The following is a 17,911-nucleotide window of genomic DNA, read 5'->3' as shown; positions in this document are numbered from 1 at the left end:
GCCCGCCCCAGAGACTGGGGCGGACACCAGAGTGAGGCCCCTCCTTCCAGGGGCGGGGCAAGCAGACGGGCGGGGCGGGGCGGGCGCGGGAGCAAACCTCTGAGTCACCGGCAACCAACGCCCGGGAGGGAGGGTGGTGTCGCTTACCGCCTGGACCCGGAGCGCACCACCCCCTGAGCAGAAGAACTGGTCCACCAGCGCCTCGGCGCCCAGCGGGCAAGTGGCCAGATGGTGAATTGGAAAATTTCTGACGTTTCCATCCAATCCCGCGCTTACCTCTCCCCCTTGGCTTTCTCTTAGCCTCGTCCCTCTGCTCTTGTTTCTTTTTCACATCTCTCCTCCTCCACCCCAGAAGAATTTGTTCTTATCCTGTTTTATCCTGGTTCTTGATCACACCAGCTTTGCCCTAGTCATTTCCCTCACAGACTACCCCAAAGAGTTCAGCCTCCCAGCAGGGGTAAACAGCCCAAAGGCCTGGACGCTCACTGCCCCAAAACGTCTCTCCAGGCCTATGAGACCAATTAAGAGCTGTCTGGGGCAGGACAGAAAAAGATTCAGCCCTTAGAAGAGCTATTGGATCTAAAGCTAACCTTATGATTATTTGAAGTTTCTTCTCCATTATGGAAAAGAAGCCATTTTCATTTTGGGTAAAATGGGAGTCCCCTTTCAAGACAATTCGGTTTAGCCAAACCCTTGCTTTTAAGAAAGGAGAGAAATGGAATTCTTTTCATACCATACAGTCCTAATTTCAAAATAAATCGTTTAGAATAGAGGAGAGAGATGGTCCTCAAGTAAGCACCCAGCTAATACTCTTGTTCATTATCACCCTCCCCCTGCTTTTTTTTTTGTTTTTTCTTCAGGTCTGGCCAAGTGAGCAGAGATTTCGCTTTCCTGTCCTTTCTTCATTGCATACATCCCCAATACCAAGAGAAGTACTATATTTAGAGAAGCTTCTGCTTTTAAGGTGATAAATTCAATTACTGTAACAGCTAGTGTTCCTATATTATTTGTAAATAATATATCACACACCTTCCTAAACTCTAAGCAGGGAAGAGTTCTTTTTAGTTGCTAACACCCTCCTGCTACTCAGATTTCAGCTTCTTTTAGAAGACCTATTGATGTTTTTCTGCTGATTGGAATTTACTCTCTTTGAAGTGGGCTAAATCTGTAACCATCTCTTCAACCCGCTAAATAGTAACCCCAGTCCTACAAAGAGCAAATTTCTAGCTACCATGGAGGGATTAGGTTAGTGTGTGCTAATCTAAAGGCTATCCCTCAGCCAGGCCTCAGTCCCCTGCTGGGAAAAAAACAGATTAATCTGTTCCTCCAGTTTTTCCTCCTCCTCCCTTCTCACACCTAGGGAACCTTCCACAACAGAAGGTTTTAGCGGCTGTTGCTAGGCAAACATGCCAACTTCCCTGTTTAGGTGAGGAAACTTTCAATAGAATCAACCTAGATAATATAATTTCTTTGAACTATTAATAGTTACACCTCAACAGGTAGACCCCCTTCAATGTTCCCTTAAAAAAATATGATTTTTAAGTTAAATTTGTTTTTATTTCATAAATATTTCAGTTAAAAATAAGGTTAAAATGGAGGGGCTTCCCAAAATTCATTTTAATGGTATAATTAAACAAAAATTTGGCAAAAAAAGGAGAAGAGCAGCTCTGAAGAAAACACTTAAGTGTTTGCAATAAAAACTAATCTACAAAAAGTCATTTCTATGCTTTGAACTCCCCAGATAAGGTAGACATATAAGTTACAGTGAATAATTTATCCCTTGAGACTGAGTCTATTTAGAAGAAAGATAATATGGTTATTCAGTGAAAAAAAAAAGATATTCTGGGTTTTATTCCCAAATTAACTCTGTAAAAATTTTAGGTGGTGAATTAAGCTCTTTTTTCCTGATTTTGCTGTTTAAAATTTTTGCTATGTTATTGTTAAATAATAGTGACAGTTTTTAGGATGTTGAGAGTTAATATGAATATTAGATAATTATGTTAAAATTTAAATTATATTTAGCTTCTAAAGTCTTAAAATTGTATAATTTGTTTTCATCCAGTGAAATTTGTATTAATACAGCAAAATAGTGCCTGAGAAGTACCTTAAGCTAAGCTAACTAAGAATGAATTACTAAAGACAAACAGCTTAAATGTCTCATAGTCATTTGTGCTTAGAAATCACTATTTTGTAGCTTTAACACAATTTAAACAATTTGGTTTTATTTTATATTTTATTATCTAGTTCTAGAAATTTAGACTCTGCCTCGGCCTCCACCACTGATATACTATGAAAATTAAATGCATCATTCCATGTAAAGGATTTAGAACAGCACATGGCACATAGTAAGTACTCAAATGTTTTTTAAAAACCCATTTTAGGTATGTCATTATAGTCTTTAGTTTCTTTTTTTTTTTTTTTCCTACTCAAAGATGTATTTTTGTTTTTGTTTCTTGTGGTATGCGGGCCTCTCACTGTTGTGGCCTACTCCCGTTGCGGAGCACAGGCTCCGGACACACAGGCTCAGCGGCCATGGCTCACGGGCCCAGCCACTCCGCGGCATGTGGGATCTTCCCGAACTGGGGCACGAACCTGTGTCCCCTGCATCGGCAGGCGGACTATCAACCGCTGCGCCACCAGGGAAGCCCAGTCTTTAGTTTCTTGATCAGTCAATTAAGGATGACAAGTAACCAAATACAGTTTTGCTCTTAGCATGAACCCTAAAAAAAAATTAATGCTAATAAGGCCTTATGAATCTTTTAAATGTATTTTCTGATATACCTGTACTATACTGTTCTTCCTTTGATTATTTATTTATTTAGAATAGCCTATGCTTTTTCGTTTATGCTAAGTGATTTTTTAAGTTACCACATGCTTTCAAATTGCTCTGGAATGTGTAATTATCAACCTAAAGCATTAGTTGTCGTATAGGACTAGAAAAGACCTAAGATGCCAACCCACTTACTGCGACAGCTGAAACAGAGACTGAGAAAAGTTAGATCATGTATCTGCACAACTCTTTGTTATAGATAAACGCCATGTTATTGAGGAGGGGGTCAGAGAGTGGGAAGGAGTGGAATAGGAGGAAAAAATTCAAAAATGAATGAGTCATGTGTCCCTGCCTTGAAGAAATGTTAACAATCTAGTACAAGGAATACAATGAGAAGTACATGTCAACTACTAGAGTACAAAATAGCTTGGTGATTATTGCATTAAAAAGTATAAAGTTCTATGAAAGTTAAAAGGAAAAGCTAGTAGGAATCTTTATTCTAATATCATAGAACATACCTTTTAACAGATGTCAATACAATGTATTAGATCTGTACCCGGAGGCATACAAGTACAATCAGCTTTTAATACAGGGCTAATTGGAGGATATGAGAATAGAGTTTGGATTAACTCTATTAAAGTACAGCTAGGCCCTGAGACTTCTCCAGTGTAAATCATTTCTGTATGGGGAGGGAATGACATCCTCAAACAGGAACACATGCACAAAATAGGGGGTACTGGAGCTGAGTCATTTGGATTTTCTCAATTGCTTTAGGTAAAGTAAGTGTGGGAGGCCAATTTAGTCCTCCCCTTCCCACCCTCCTCTTTTCCTATACATAGATTCTCCATAATCTACTTTCTCCCCCAGTCTACACTCTTCTTACCAGTGTTCATTAAGATAAATCTGTAGAGTAAGAAATAAAGATGTCCCAAGGAAATATGAGGAAGTCAATAGTTTCTGACCTACCCTTAATCTTTAGAGTCCAGTCCCAAAACAGGCCCAAGTCAGTAACTGCAAACTAAACCTAAGGGACTGCCTTAGATTCGGGGAAAGAATCCAAAGTGATCATGGCAGATGTAGCCCAAGTTAGTTCTGGGATTTCTGGAACTAGGTCCCTGTAGACTTGATTCTAAAAGAGCTAAAGAAAATGTTTCCGAGTCCTGCCTGAAATTGCTTTTGAACTGGCCTACCTTCTATGAATTGAGAATATCTGAATTTTAACCGATCTCCTGAGACATATTCCAGGGTGATAGTAAACAGCACCCCTTTATGAAAGAGACATCAGACAACTTTCAGCAGAGAGGGGCATTCTAGGCATTACTTTAAACAGTGTCATAGGAGAAAGCAGCTCCACTTTTCACTTGGGGAAAACTCACTGGAATATTGTTGGTTTTCATTATTGTATTAGTTTGTTAGGGCTGTTGTAACAAATACCACAGACTGGATAACTTAAACATCAGAAATTTTCTCAAAATTCTGGAGGCTAGAAGTCCAAAATCAAAGAGTAGACAGGCTTGGTTTCTTCCAAGACCTCTCTTTTTGGCTCGTCGATGGCCATCTTCTCCTTCTGTCTTCACATGGTCTTCACTGTGTCTGTGTACTAATCGCTTCTTATAGAGACACCAGGCATGTTGGATTAAGCCTTACCCATGTGACCTTATTTTACCTTAATTATCTCCTTAAAGGCCCTATCTCCAAATCCAGTCACATTCCGAGGTACTGGGGGTTAGGACTATAACATATGACTTTGGTGGTGGGAGCGTGTGGGATGAATGGACACAATTCAGCCCATAACAATAATAAACGCTCATTTTTAGAGTATCATACTTATGAATAAAAGGCACCCTTATGAGGGTACAATTTTAAATCTACCCAATGAAATCTGAAGCTTTTCTTTTTCTGATTACTCCTTGCATCATAAAATATCAATGCTTTTGGGGGTATAAATTAGCAACAATAAATAGGATACTAGAATTTTTTTAAAAAACTGATTATCAAAATTATCTGAGTCACATCACAATGAGAATTAGCAGAAAACAAGTACCAGAACTTGAACAGACCCAAGATTAGTATGAAAGGATTAAACTTTGTTTATAGGGTTAATGATTTGAAGATCATTTAGAGCTCTGCCTAAATAAGCAATTATAGATACACTGAGGTCAAATACATATTGTAACCAAATGATATCATCTAGCAAAAATGGACGTTCAATATTTCTTAGAAATTATTAGATTTGTCATGTCATGAGTAACCAGTTAAGAAAAAGTTGAACATTGGTGTATAAATCATTCAGGAAACCAGAATTTGAAAGTTGTGCTTTAGGCAAGATGGAAAGGAAACTTCCTTTTGCTCTATGCCTTAATTTCTAGAATCTGGACGTGGGGAAGTCTTCAGAGTTCTTTACGATGTTCCAAGAGGTTAGGGATTAAAGATGAGCTCTACAAATTGGAGGCAGGTCACGAACCAGAAAGAAAGATGTTCCTATGGTGCGCTCCTCATTGAAGATGAATACTTAGCTTCATGTTACTCCATGAGTTTATTTCCCTTTTGATACCCTCTAGGTTTGAATAACATCTTATTTGAATGTTCCAGTCTTTTCTCAGCTGTGCTACCTTCTATCAACAGGAGAGTTCTGCAGCCATACTTAGGCCAATCATTCTTTTTTTTTTTTTTTATGTGGACCATTTTTAAAGTCTTTATTGAATTTGTTACAATATTGCTTCTATTTTATGTTTTGGCTTTTTGGCCACCAGGCATGCGGGATCCTAGCTCCTCAACCAGGGATTGAACCCTCACCCCCTGCATTGGAAGGCGAAGTCTTAACCACTGGACCGCCAGGGAAGTCCCCAGCCAGTCATTCTTATGCAGGTCAGTGTAGCATAAGTAATGGGAAATACCTACAGCTCTCCCAGAGAAAAAGCACATCTCAGGGGATAAGAGTCAGAGTCTCTTTCCACCTGGATATTTTTCTTCTGTTGTCAATCTTGGATAGGTAGAAAAACCTAGTGCAAACTCTTGTTCCACTTACTGGCTGTGTTAGCTTGTACAAGTTAACCTTAGAATACTTCCATTTCCTTTACTATAAAATAAGGATTGTAAAATGTATCTAAGACGGTTTTTATGGAGATAAATGAGAAAATACATGTAGAGCGCCTAGGGCAATGCCTGACATCTAATAGCCAATGAATGAAAATTATTGAAATTATACTAGGTACTGTGTATTGCATTAGGCTGATGATTCTCAATTTTGTGTGAACTTTTAAAAGCTCTATATCTCCAGCTCTGACCATAGACATTTTGTTTTTTTTAAGATATTTATTTATTTATTTTTGGCTGCGTTGGGTCTTCGTTGCTGCGCACGGGCTTTCTCTAGTTGCGGCGAGCGGGGGCTGTTCATCGCGGTGGCTTCTCTTGTCGTGGAGCACGGTCTCTAGGCGTGCAGACTTCAGTGCTTGTGGCTCGCGGGCTCTAGAGCGCAGGCTCAGCAGTTGTGGTGCACGGGCTTAGTTGTTCCGCGGCATGTGGGATCTTCCCGAACCAGAGACTGAACCCGTGTCGCCTGCATTGGCAGGCAGATTCTTAACCACTGCGCCACCAAGGAAGTCCCACCATAGACCTTTTGACCCCTTTTGGGGTGTTGGTGTGGGGCCAGGGATTTTTTTCTTTTTGGGGATTTTACAGAGGATCCCATCCTGTTATATAAGGTGAGAACCACTGAAGTAGATCCATGGTCAGCAAGGTTTTTTGGTAAATGGCCAGATAGTAAATATTTTAGGCTTTACAGTCTTTTCAGTCTGTCACAACTACTCAACTCTGTCATTATAGCACGAGATCAGATATAGACAGTATGTAAACTAACGAGCATGACTGTGTTCCAATACAACTTTATTTACAGCAACAGAGATAAAAAGATGGTGGTGGGCTCTCTTTGGCCCCCACACTGTTGTTTGTCAGACCTGTCTTATGTGAAGAGAGATTTGATTTGCTGTAGCCAGCGAAAGTCTTTTATTATTATAATGTCCAACAGCAGCTTTAAAAACCTTACATGTAATGACCAATGTTTGGTGTTAAACTCAATTAATTAAACAGACAGAGCTCCTGCCTTTCCAAGGAATTAGTAATCTAAAACAACAACAGCACCGACATAATATTTATAAGTAATCCCGTGTGAGTAATTGTCATGTATACAGATGACTCTACAAGACTAAATGGGAAACTGAGTTCAGAGGTGGGCAGATTTTCCTAATGCTTTTGATTTACAAATATCAGATAAAATCAAAGGAGCACAAGGGCTCATTCAGGAACCAATGTGAAGAGGAGAGCAATGCCCCAGATTAGATCTTCCTTTTCAGCAAGAAGCTGTATAAGGGAACATCTTTTTTTGTTTGTTTTTTTCCACTGTTGTTGAGACTTTATTTCCATTTTTATTTGAGATATATCACACCACTGAAATTATTCACAACGAAAAGTTTGCTAAATCTTTCAACATATGTTTCATTTTTAGGATAAATTTGTAGAAGTGGAATTGTTAGATAATAGTTATGCATATATTTGAAGATTTTATAATAGTGCCTAATTGTCCTCCAGAAATCTTGGAATAGTTTTAAGCATAACTTTAATTAATTAATTAATTATAAACAGCTTAACTGAGGTATCATTGGTATATTAAAAAACTGCACATATTTAATGTATACAATTTGATGAGGTTGCACATATGCGTACACCCATGAGGCTATCACCACAATCAAGGTAATAGACATACCACCACATATTTCCTTAGGCTCTTTTGTTTTTTTGATTTTTGTTTTTGTGTTAAGGACATTTCATATGAGATCTACCCTTTTAACACATTTTTTTTAAACATCTTTATTGGAGTATAATTGCTTTACAATGGTCTGTTAGTTTCTGCTTTATAACAAAGTGAATCAGTTATACATATACATATGTCCCCATATCTCTTCCCTCTTGTGTCTCCCTCCCTCCCACCATCCCTATCCCACCCCTCTAGGTGGTCACAAAGCACCGAGCTGATCAGGGAGCATCTTTTAAAGGAGTCCTTTAAATGGGACCTCATGACTCTCCACATGGCTGAATTTGCCTTCTCTCAATGTAATTTCATCAAAATACATTATGTCAAATTTATCCTCTGAGGTTAGGGGCTATGATATATTCCCTTTATTTGACCTGGAAAAAAGAAAAAGCTTTCCCTTTCTCTATATGAATAGTAAACTTAGAAAAAAAAGTCAATCAATCAATTTGTATGCTTGTGTGTACATGTATATATGGATATGTTTAAATCAAGTTATTGGTGATTTAGTAACCTACTGCCTACAATTGTAGAAATGACACAATAGTAGCTGTCAGATAGAGCAAGATTCTCTTATATCTCCTCATACCCCTGAAAGATAGACATATATAATGGATATTTATAATTTTGTGGCTGCTCATCATCTTACCCTCTCCTCCTTACACTGTTTGGGAATTTTCCATTTGGGAATTTTTTTTTTTTTTTTTTTTTTTTTTTTGCGGTACGTGGGCCTCTCACTGTTGTGGCCTCTTCCGTTGTGGAGCACAGGCTCCGGACGCACAGGCTCAGCAGCCATGGCTCACGGGCCCAGCCGCTCCACGGACCGGGGCACGAACCCATGTCCCCTGCATTGGCAGACGGACTCTCAACCACTGCGCCACCAGGGAAGCCCCATTTGGGAATTTTTGTGGGTGGCAGAATCTTTTCTCCCACTACAGGCCAGAAAGTCCAGATATTTGTCTTCTGCCCTCCACCCACCACCTCCTCCCACCTCTGCCCCACAGCAATCCTAGGGTGAGGGAAAATGATCTAAGCTTGGTAGACTGGATGCTCTTACTTGGAACTTTGAATCTGGACTGAGTTACACAGAAGTAAGTAGAATTCATCCCACTCACACCTGTGATACCCAGAATCTGATGGGACAATGGCAGCAATCCCTGGGGTATGTCCAGCATCTACTGGTCATGGCAGTAGTACCCTTACCAGCCCATTTCAGGATTGACTTTAGCTCTGGTTCTGGCCATCTAGCTTCCCTCAATTCCCTTCCTTACAATCAAAACTATGAGCCACTTAGTGTTCTTCCAGAAAATTCCCTTTCTGCTTAAGTTAGCCACTGAGATAGTTTAACATACAAGAGGAAGGGTACAGAAATCAAGGGTTTGCAGAAATAATCCATTTTCTCATTTCTCATATAGTTGACCTTTACTCAGTTTAATGGAGTTATCCATGTTTTTTCTTTCTTTGGGCCCTGATTTCATGACTCTAGTCATTACAGTCTCAAAACTTAAGAGTACATCTGTATCCATTTCACTTAAACTGAAGTGGAGGTATATTAAGTTACGTTTCCTTCTGTTACTCAGTTCATTGATTATACTCAAATAATCAGCACTCCTCTCAAGCTTTCAATTTGATTTTTTTTTCTCATTCTGCCAAGTATGTTTAGTGTCTACATTAAAAACTAATATTTCACAGATTTCTGAAGGGGAAAGCCTCCATATAAATATCTCTCTTAGCTAAAAATTATGACAAATGCAAAGTGCTTTTTGTTTTTTCTTGAATTCCTTTTGCTAACAGGCATCTTCCTAATCAAGCATTTCCTCTTTGGTAAAATTACATGGAAAAAGAATTATTTTTAAATTTTTTGCAAAAGTATTTCAACTTCTGTACTTAAAGTGTTCATTTGTGGTTCTTTTCTGCAGAGATTTGTAACCTTGTTTCTGCAGCATCTAATTGAGCATCAAATGTTCTCAACTGATGATATAAAAGTCACAAAACAAAATTAATTTGCATCCACTTTATCACAAGCAATCACAACAAATATTTGATAACCTGTTTTATGCCAGTCACTATGCTATGGTGATACAGCAATGAACAAGACAGGCAGTCTCTTCCTTGGAGGCCTATGGCCTAGCAGGGAAGATAAAATACATATAAATAATTAAATAACCACAAGCTGGAAGGCCAAAGGGCATATATAACAATGAGAATTGACCTAGCCTGAGATGAATAGAGAAGTCCTAGTGACAGTTAGGGAATTCCCTGTTGGTCCAGTGATTAGGACTCTGCCTTTCCACTGCAGGGGGCATGGGTTCTTTTTCTGGTCGGGGAACTAAGATCCTTCATGCCGCTTCGTGGCCAAGGGGAAAAACAAAAGTGACAGTTAAGTTGAAAGCTACATGAATAGAATTTAGCTAGGCAAAGAGAGAAAGCAAAATGTTTCTGCCAGAGAAAACAGCATATGCAAGTGCACTGAGGCAGAAGAAGCCTGTGAGAAAGTTTGTAGAATTTTCTTGTTTGACTACGAGAAAGTATAGAGACTCAGAAGCAGTCTAGCAAAGAAGATGCTGCAGAGGTAGGCAGGTAGGCATTGGAGGCCAAAGTAGGAGTTTTTGAACTTTATTTTGATAGATTTGCTAGATAAAATACAGGATGTTGAATTAAATGTATATTTCAGATATATACCTGAAATTTATATTTCAGATAAACAATATTTTAGCATAAGTCCCAAATATTACACTGAACATACTTTACACTAAAAAAATTATCTGTTATTTATATGAAATTTAAATTTAACTGGACATCCTGCTTGCAAAACCTGGCAACTCCATTTTAATAGCAATGTGAGGTCTGAAAGGCAAAGGAGGGAAATGATAAAATTTGCTTGTTGAAAAATTACTAATTATAGAGTGGAAGATGTATTTGAGGCAGAGCAAAAGTACATGAGAAGATCTTGATCAGTCCCTCTTTCTTAAACCTTCTCTTCCTTTGCCTTCTTATGTAATCACACCTGGTTTCTCTCCCATCTCTCTACTACTCCATAGTCTCCTTTAGTCGGTCCACCTTTTTTTTTTTTTGCGGTACGCTGGCCTGTCACTGCTGTGGCCTCTCCCCTTGCGGAGCATGGGCTCCGAACGTGCAGGCTCAGCGGCCATGTCTCACGGGCCCAGCCACTCGGCGGCATGTGGGATCTTCCTGGACCGGGGCACGAACCCGCGTCCCCTGCATCGGCAGGCAGACTCTCAACCACTGCGCCACCAGGGAAGCCCCGGTGTACCTATTTTATTAGACATTTAAATGTTGGTGTTCTAAGACTGACCACAGAGTTTGCAAGGATATGGAGCAACTAGTTTTTTCATGTGTTGTTAGTAAGAGTGTGAAATGCTTTGGAAAAAGGTTTGGAAGTTTCTTATAAAAACAAAACATCTATGATCTAGCCATCCCACTTGTGGGTATATATTCAAAAGAATTGAAAGCAGGATCTCAAAGAGATATTTGCACACCCATGTTCATTGCAGTCTTTTTAAAAAAATTTATTTATCATTGCAGTCTTATTCACATTAGACAAGGGGTAGAAGTAGTCCAATGTTCCTCTACTGATGACTGGATAAAGGAAGTGTGGTATATACACAGATGGAATATTATTTAGCCTTAAGAAAGAAGGAGGGCTTCCCTGGTGGCACAGTGGTTAAGAATCCGCCTGCCAATACAGGGGACACGGGTTTGATCCCTGGTCCGGGAAGATCCCACATGCCGCAGAGCAACTAAGCCCGTGCACCACAACTACTGAGCCTGCGCTCTAGAGCCTGCAAGCCACAACTTCTGAGCCTGTGTGCCACAGCTACTGAAGCCCGCGCCTAGAGCCCGTGCTCTGCAACAAGAGAAGCCACCGCAATGAGAAGCCTGCGCACCGCAATGAAGAATAGCCCCCACTCGCCGCAACTAAGAAAGCCGGTGTGCAGCAACGAAGACCTAACGCAGCCAAAAGTAAATTAAAAAAAGAAAGAAAGAAAGAAAGAAAAATCCTGTCACATGCTGCAACATGGATGGACCTTGAGGATATTATGTGAAGTGAAATAAACCAGTCATGAAAAGACAAATACCGTATGGTTCCATGGTATCTAGATTAGGTCAAATTCATGGAAACATAGAGTAGAGTAGTGGTTGCCGGGGAGGGAAGAGGGGAAAGTTGGGAGTTGCTTAACGGGTATAGAGTTTCAGTTTTGCAAGATGAAAAAGTTCTAGAGATCTGTTACACAACAACGTGAGTATAGTTAACACCACTGAACTGAACACTTAAAAATGGTTATGGGGGTAAATTAATTTGTGTTTTTTCTCATAATTTAAAAAATTATTTAAAAAATACTATTATAGAAGGATCCAAAAATCCTGTCCATGCAAGGGAGTTTCTTGACTCCTTGAGTAGCTTTTGCAGACTGTAAATTGGATTTTCCTCGTCATGTGACCTCAAAAGAATTCAGACATATTTAATCCAGAAACAAATTTCAATTAGGGGAAGGATTGCAAGTCTGTAAACATCATTTTGCTTCTAGATTAGCTGGATATACAGAAGGAGTTTTCTATATTTACATATATTTAACACAAATGATCATGGAACAGTACTTGTGTAAATATAATGGGTGGGGGTTCAGATCAGGACAATGCCTGGGATGGATTCTTGTGCTATGATGCTAACATGTAAAATAAAGATTCTATCACAAAAGAACAAAAACGAAACCAAACCAAACCAGAGCAACCATCTATCGACCTTCTGACTCACGAGCAATTCCACTTCTAGATATTTACTCAAGAGAAGTGAAAACATACGTCCACAAAGATTTATACAGAAATGCTCATAGCAGCTTCATTCATGATGGTATCACACTGGAAATAGCATTTAAGTGTCCATCAATAGAAGAAAAGCTAAACAAACCATGGTGTAGCCATACAATAAAATAAGACTCATCAAGAAAAAGGAACAAACTAATCATACATGCAACAACAGGAATGAATCTCAAAAATAATATGCTGAATAAAAGAAACCTTACATACAAGAAAGAGTATATACTGTATGATTCCATTTATATGAAGTTCCAGAAGGCAATCTTTGGTGGAAAAATATCAGAATTATGGTTGCTTCTATGGAAGAGGGGATAGAGACTGACTGGAAAGGGACTTGCGGGAATTTTCTAGGGTAATCATAATGGCTAAATATTGATAGGAATTTGCATTAAATAGGCAAATATGCATTTGTTGAAATTCAGCAAATAGTGCATTTAGGGTTGGCACATTTCATTATATGTAAATTTCAACTTAAAAAAGAACCATATCCTTAAAAAACTAAAAATAGAACTACCGTATGACCCAGCAATCCCACTACTGGCCATATACCCCGAGAAAACCATAATTCAAAAAGAGTCATGTACCACAATAGTCATTGCAGCACTATTTACAATAGCCAGGATATGGAAGCAACCTAAGTGTCCATCAAAAGATGAATGGATAAAGAGGATGTGGCACACGTATACAGTGGAATATTACTCAGCCATAGAAAGAAACGAAATTGAGTTATTTGTAGTGAGGTGGATGGACCTAGAGTCTGTAATACAGAATGAAGTAAGTCAGAAAGAGAAAAATACTGTATGCTAACACATATATATGGAATCAAAAAAAAAAAAAAAAGGTTCTGAAGAACCTAGGGGCAGGACAGGAATAAAGACACAGATGTAGAGAATGGACTTGAGGACACGGGGATGGGGAAGGGTAATTTGGGATGAAGTGAGAGAGTAGCATTGTCATATATACATTACCAAATGTAAAATAGATAGCTAGTGGGAAGCAGCTGCATAGCACCGGGAGATCAGCTCGGTGCTTTGCGACCACCTAGAGGGGTGGGATAAGGAGTGGGGATGGAGATGCAAGAGAGAGGGGATATGGAGATATATGTATGCATATAGCTGATTCACTTTGTTATACAGCAGAAACTAACACATTGTAAAGCAATTATACTCCAATAAAGATGTTTAAAAAAATAAAAATAAAAAAGAACCTTAAATAACTTTTGAACTCTAGTTGATGTGCATGCTGAAGTGTTTAGGGGTGAGAGGTACAAATATCTACAGCTTACTTTGAAATGCATCAAAAAAATAAGATGCCTTGATAGATGGATAGAAGAACAGACAGATAAATAGATATGGGATAAAGCAAATATAGTAAAATGCTAATCGTAGAATCTTGGTGGTAGGTATATGGATGCTCACAGTGCGACTCCTTATGTTTAAAAATTTTCATCATAGAGTGTTGTGAGGAAATTATGTTCTTCAAAGCTTAGTTTTAGGCCCCCTGTTCTTCTCTATTCTGTTCCCTTTTCCTGTCCAATCTCATCCACTCCTATGACTTCAAATACCAGCTTGCACATTTGTATCATTATCCCAGATCTATCTGCTACTTGACATCTCACTTAGACATCTAGTAGACATCTCAAACTCAGCATTTCAAAACAGACTTACTTACCTTTATCTTCTTCCTGCTCCAAACCTGCAATTCTAGTGTTTCTCACCTCAGTAAATTATGCCACCATCCAGTCATGTGCCCATGCCATAAATCTAGACACCTCCTCAATATTTAGGTCTTCCTTACATCCAAACAATCACTAAATGGTGACAATTATTTGATTATTCCTAAATTTGTATTAGAATGCATTGAATCCTCTCTACTCCTCACACCAAAGAGGTCCCAGCTGCCATATTTTATCTCGGCTATTACAATTGTCTCCTAACTGATCTCTCCTCTTCTGTCTTCAATTCAAGAAGCACACTGATTCTCTCAAAACATAAACTGATCATGTCATTTCCTGGCACAAAACTCTTCAATGGCTTCTCATCACACTTGAAATAAACATCCATGGCATATGCTATGGGCTGAATTGTGTGCCCACCCCCCCCCCCGCCCCAAATTCATATGCTGAAGCTCTAACCTCCCATGGATTGTATTGGAGATAGTGCCTTTAAGCAGGTAATTAGGATTAAGGGTGGACCCCTGATCTGACAGAACTGGTGCCCTAATAAGAAGAGGAAGAGATACCAGAGCTCTCTCCCTACCACATAGGGACACAGCAAGAAGGCAGCTGTCTGCAAGCCAGTAAGAGAAGTCATACCAGAACCTGCCCATGCTGGAACTTGGATCTTGGACTTGCATCCTCCAGAACTGGGAGAAAATAAGTTTCTCTTGGGCTTCCCTGGTGGCGCAGTGGTTGAGAGTCCGCCTGCCTATGCAGGGGACACGGGTTCATGCCCCGGTCTGGGAAGATCCCACATGCCGCGGAGCAGCTGGGCCCGTGAGCCGTGGCCGCTGGGCCTGCGCATTCGGAGCCTGTGCTCCACAACGGGAGAGGCCACAGCAGTGAGAGGCCCACGTACCGCAAAAAAATAAAAAAAATAAGTTTCTCTTGCTTAAGCCACCCAGGCTTTTGTGGCATCCAGAGCTGACGAATGCAGAGTAGAAGGCCATGTATGCTCTGGCCCCAGCCAGTTTCTCCAGCTCATGTCTCACTCTTTTCCCCTTTGATCTCTACTACAGCTTCTCTTGCTTTATTTCATCTCCAAAACATGGCATGCTCCCTCTTGTCTCAGGGCCTTCATACCTGCTGTTCCTTCTGCCTGGAAATTCTTCCCCTCACTCTTCATCTGGCTAATTCCTGTTCATCCTTTAGTTTCTAATGTCTCTTGTTCAGGGTGGCCTTCCCTGATTTCTCAGTCTAAATTGAGTGACTCTCTCAAAGTAGCCTCTAATTTTTCTTGATAAGAAAAGTTTGTAACTATATAACTTATTGTGCAATAATAGGTTTAATATTTCCCTTCCCTTAGAATTTAGGTTTAGTACATGTAGCAACTGTGTGTCTTATTCATTGTTGTATCATTGGGGACAAAAAAATGTCTCTATATTAGGGCCTCGGGAAATATTTGTTGAATGAATAAATAAATAATGACTGCAGACACATATTCCTTAAGTTAGGTAAGTGTTCTTTTTACATTATGAATATTAAAAAGCAGGTTATGAAACCATGTATATAATATGATTCTTTTTAATCATATAAACAGAGAACAATACTATTAGTGACTTAGACCCTCCTGCTGAAAGCAACAAAATATGTTGGTTAAAATATTTTCTTTAAAATGATCTTGTATATATACATGAGCTGGCAAGAAAGTGAAGAATATTCAGACCAAGTTCTGAATAAAGCCAGGAGCTCTGAGCTTTACAAGAAACTCTGAGAGTTTTCTCCTTGAGAATATTTGCTGAATTTTCCTCTCTTGGTAAACTCAGTTTCCATGGCCCAGAAGGACTAGGGGCACAAAAGACAAAGCAAGAGTCAAAATATAAAGTCTAACATGAGAGTTTTCCCTCCTAAAGCCAGGATCCAGAGGGCTGTACCCTCAGTATTAGGATGAACTATAAATGAATGCTTCTTCCCTCCTTGGGACTGCAAAAAATTATGTATTTTAAACTTTGGTGATGAATGGAGGGGAAAAATTTTCCTCTGAAAATTGATTACCACCAGCCAACCCTTTTGCAGGTTTATAGTTTGAATTCTCACTTCTTGAGTAGGCCAAAAATATCTCAAGCCAATCATTTCATTTAAAGTGGCTCTTGACTAGTTTGCTCTAGACACCTGACAGAAGTAAAGGCAATTTTTTTTCTGGAGGAATCTACCTGCATCCCAGGCCTCAAGAATTTCATTGAGAGTTCAAATAAAAAAGTATAATTCACAGTAAAAACAAGAAAAATAATAATAATGTCAATAAGCAATAATCACCCAAGATAATAAGGCATCATGAACAGAAATGGCAGAGTCAGATCCATGGAATTTTCAGTTGTTGAATTATTCAACACAGAAAATCTGTAAGTAATTTTAATGTTTCTAGGGAGAAATAAAACTTTAAAGCATGAATCAAGAGTAGGCAGATTCAAAATAGAATGAAACATCTATTTCTGATACTGATGGACTAGGGAGCTCAAATCAGCCCTCTTTTGAGAACTAGAAAAGCTGGTCAAAATATTTTTGAAATCTTGAAGACATGAGAGCACTTAAAAGATGGTGAAGAATTACAACAGCCATATGTAATAAATATGAAAATCTAAATTAAATACAAAAATATCTAAAACTATAAAATTTCAAAATTGACATGAGAACTTGAATAAACATTAAGTTTAAAGAAATTAAAATGGTAGTTAAGACCTCCCCCCCCAACAAAAATAAAAACAAAACGGGTCAAAATATTCTTATGGGTGAGTTTACTAAACATTTGAGGAGCAACTAATTCTTGCTTCGTAGAAGTTTTTTCCAGAAACCAAGAAAGAACAAAAGATTCCCAGCTCATTTTAAAAGAAAGCTATAGTCTTGATTTCAAAACACAATAAAGACAATACAATAAAAGAACATTGTAGGTCAACTTACGATATAGATGGAAAATTGAACTAGAGCTGTGTTCACATGAGTGACTCACAATGTCGAGTGAAAGGGGCAAGTCTTAGAAGAATGTAATCACTATGATTCCACTTAAAGTTCAAAAGCATTCAAAACTAAATAATATGCTATTTAAGAATATATACACAAGTGATTAAGAATATAAAGAAAACAGGAACTATTAATACATTAATTAAAATTGAGGACAGTGTTCACTTTGGTAGTAATAAGGGAGTTCCTGGGTGGAAATATTCTGCTTCTTGCCCTGGGTAGTGAATACATACATGTCATTGTATCATTATTCTTTAACTGTACAATTTTTTTCATTATTTTATGTACATTATATGTTACACAATTTTTAAAATTTGAAAAATTTAAAAGTCATAGAAACATCAGAATAGAGAACCGAAAGCACTGTCTTCTCCTCTCAGGGAATTTGCTAATAAAAGGAGGTTTAACTTAAAATAAATAAATAAACCCTATGATATTTTGAACTTGACATTCCAGATAATGACAAAGAAATTAGTGTGAGTACTTTTCCAAAATTTGGTTAAATCACCAAAATACAATTAGACTATCCACTAACTTCCTATCCATCACAATGGATGAATCACTTGTTCACAATCACAGTCACATAATTCCCCTGAAATTGCTTGCTTGGTCTACTCAAATATATTTGCATTTTCAAAGATACAGTCCCTTAGCTACATATGCTTTTTACTTTTTCTTTTTTTTTAATTAATTAATTAATTTATTTTTGGCTGTGTTGGGTCTTCGTTGCTGTGCGCGGGCTTTCTCTAGTTGCTGTGAGCGGGGACCACTCTTTGTTGTGGTGCGCGGGCTTCTCATTGTCGTGGCTTCTCTTGTTGCA

At 38.7% G+C, this 17,911-nt stretch overlaps 1 protein-coding gene across 5 annotated transcripts in view; it reads left to right on the top strand.

The window, feature by feature from the left end:
- The first annotated feature begins 105 nt into the window (after positions 1-105).
- RABGAP1L (RAB GTPase activating protein 1 like) overlaps positions 106-17,911 on the top strand; it is a 797,484-nt gene continuing 779,678 nt past the window's right edge. For 4 of the 5 annotated variants that reach the window (XM_079939723.1, XM_079939729.1, XM_079939728.1 and 1 more), the window contains exons 1-4: positions 106-231; positions 861-964; positions 2,245-2,345; positions 5,524-5,638. In XM_079939723.1, coding sequence (XP_079795849.1) covers positions 5,633-5,638 — 6 coding nt within the window. In that variant the 5' untranslated portion in view covers positions 106-231; positions 861-964; positions 2,245-2,345; positions 5,524-5,632. The remainder of the gene's footprint in view (positions 232-860; positions 965-2,244; positions 2,346-5,523; positions 5,639-17,911) is intronic. The other variant, XM_079939730.1, reaches the window with a different exon arrangement.

This window comes from Stenella coeruleoalba, assembly GCF_951394435.1.
Source record: "Stenella coeruleoalba genome assembly, chromosome: 1".
NCBI classification, from domain to species: Eukaryota; Metazoa; Chordata; class Mammalia; order Artiodactyla; family Delphinidae; genus Stenella; species Stenella coeruleoalba.
The sequence above is the reverse complement of the archived record's forward strand: the minus strand, read 5'-3'. Positions and strand labels throughout refer to the sequence as shown.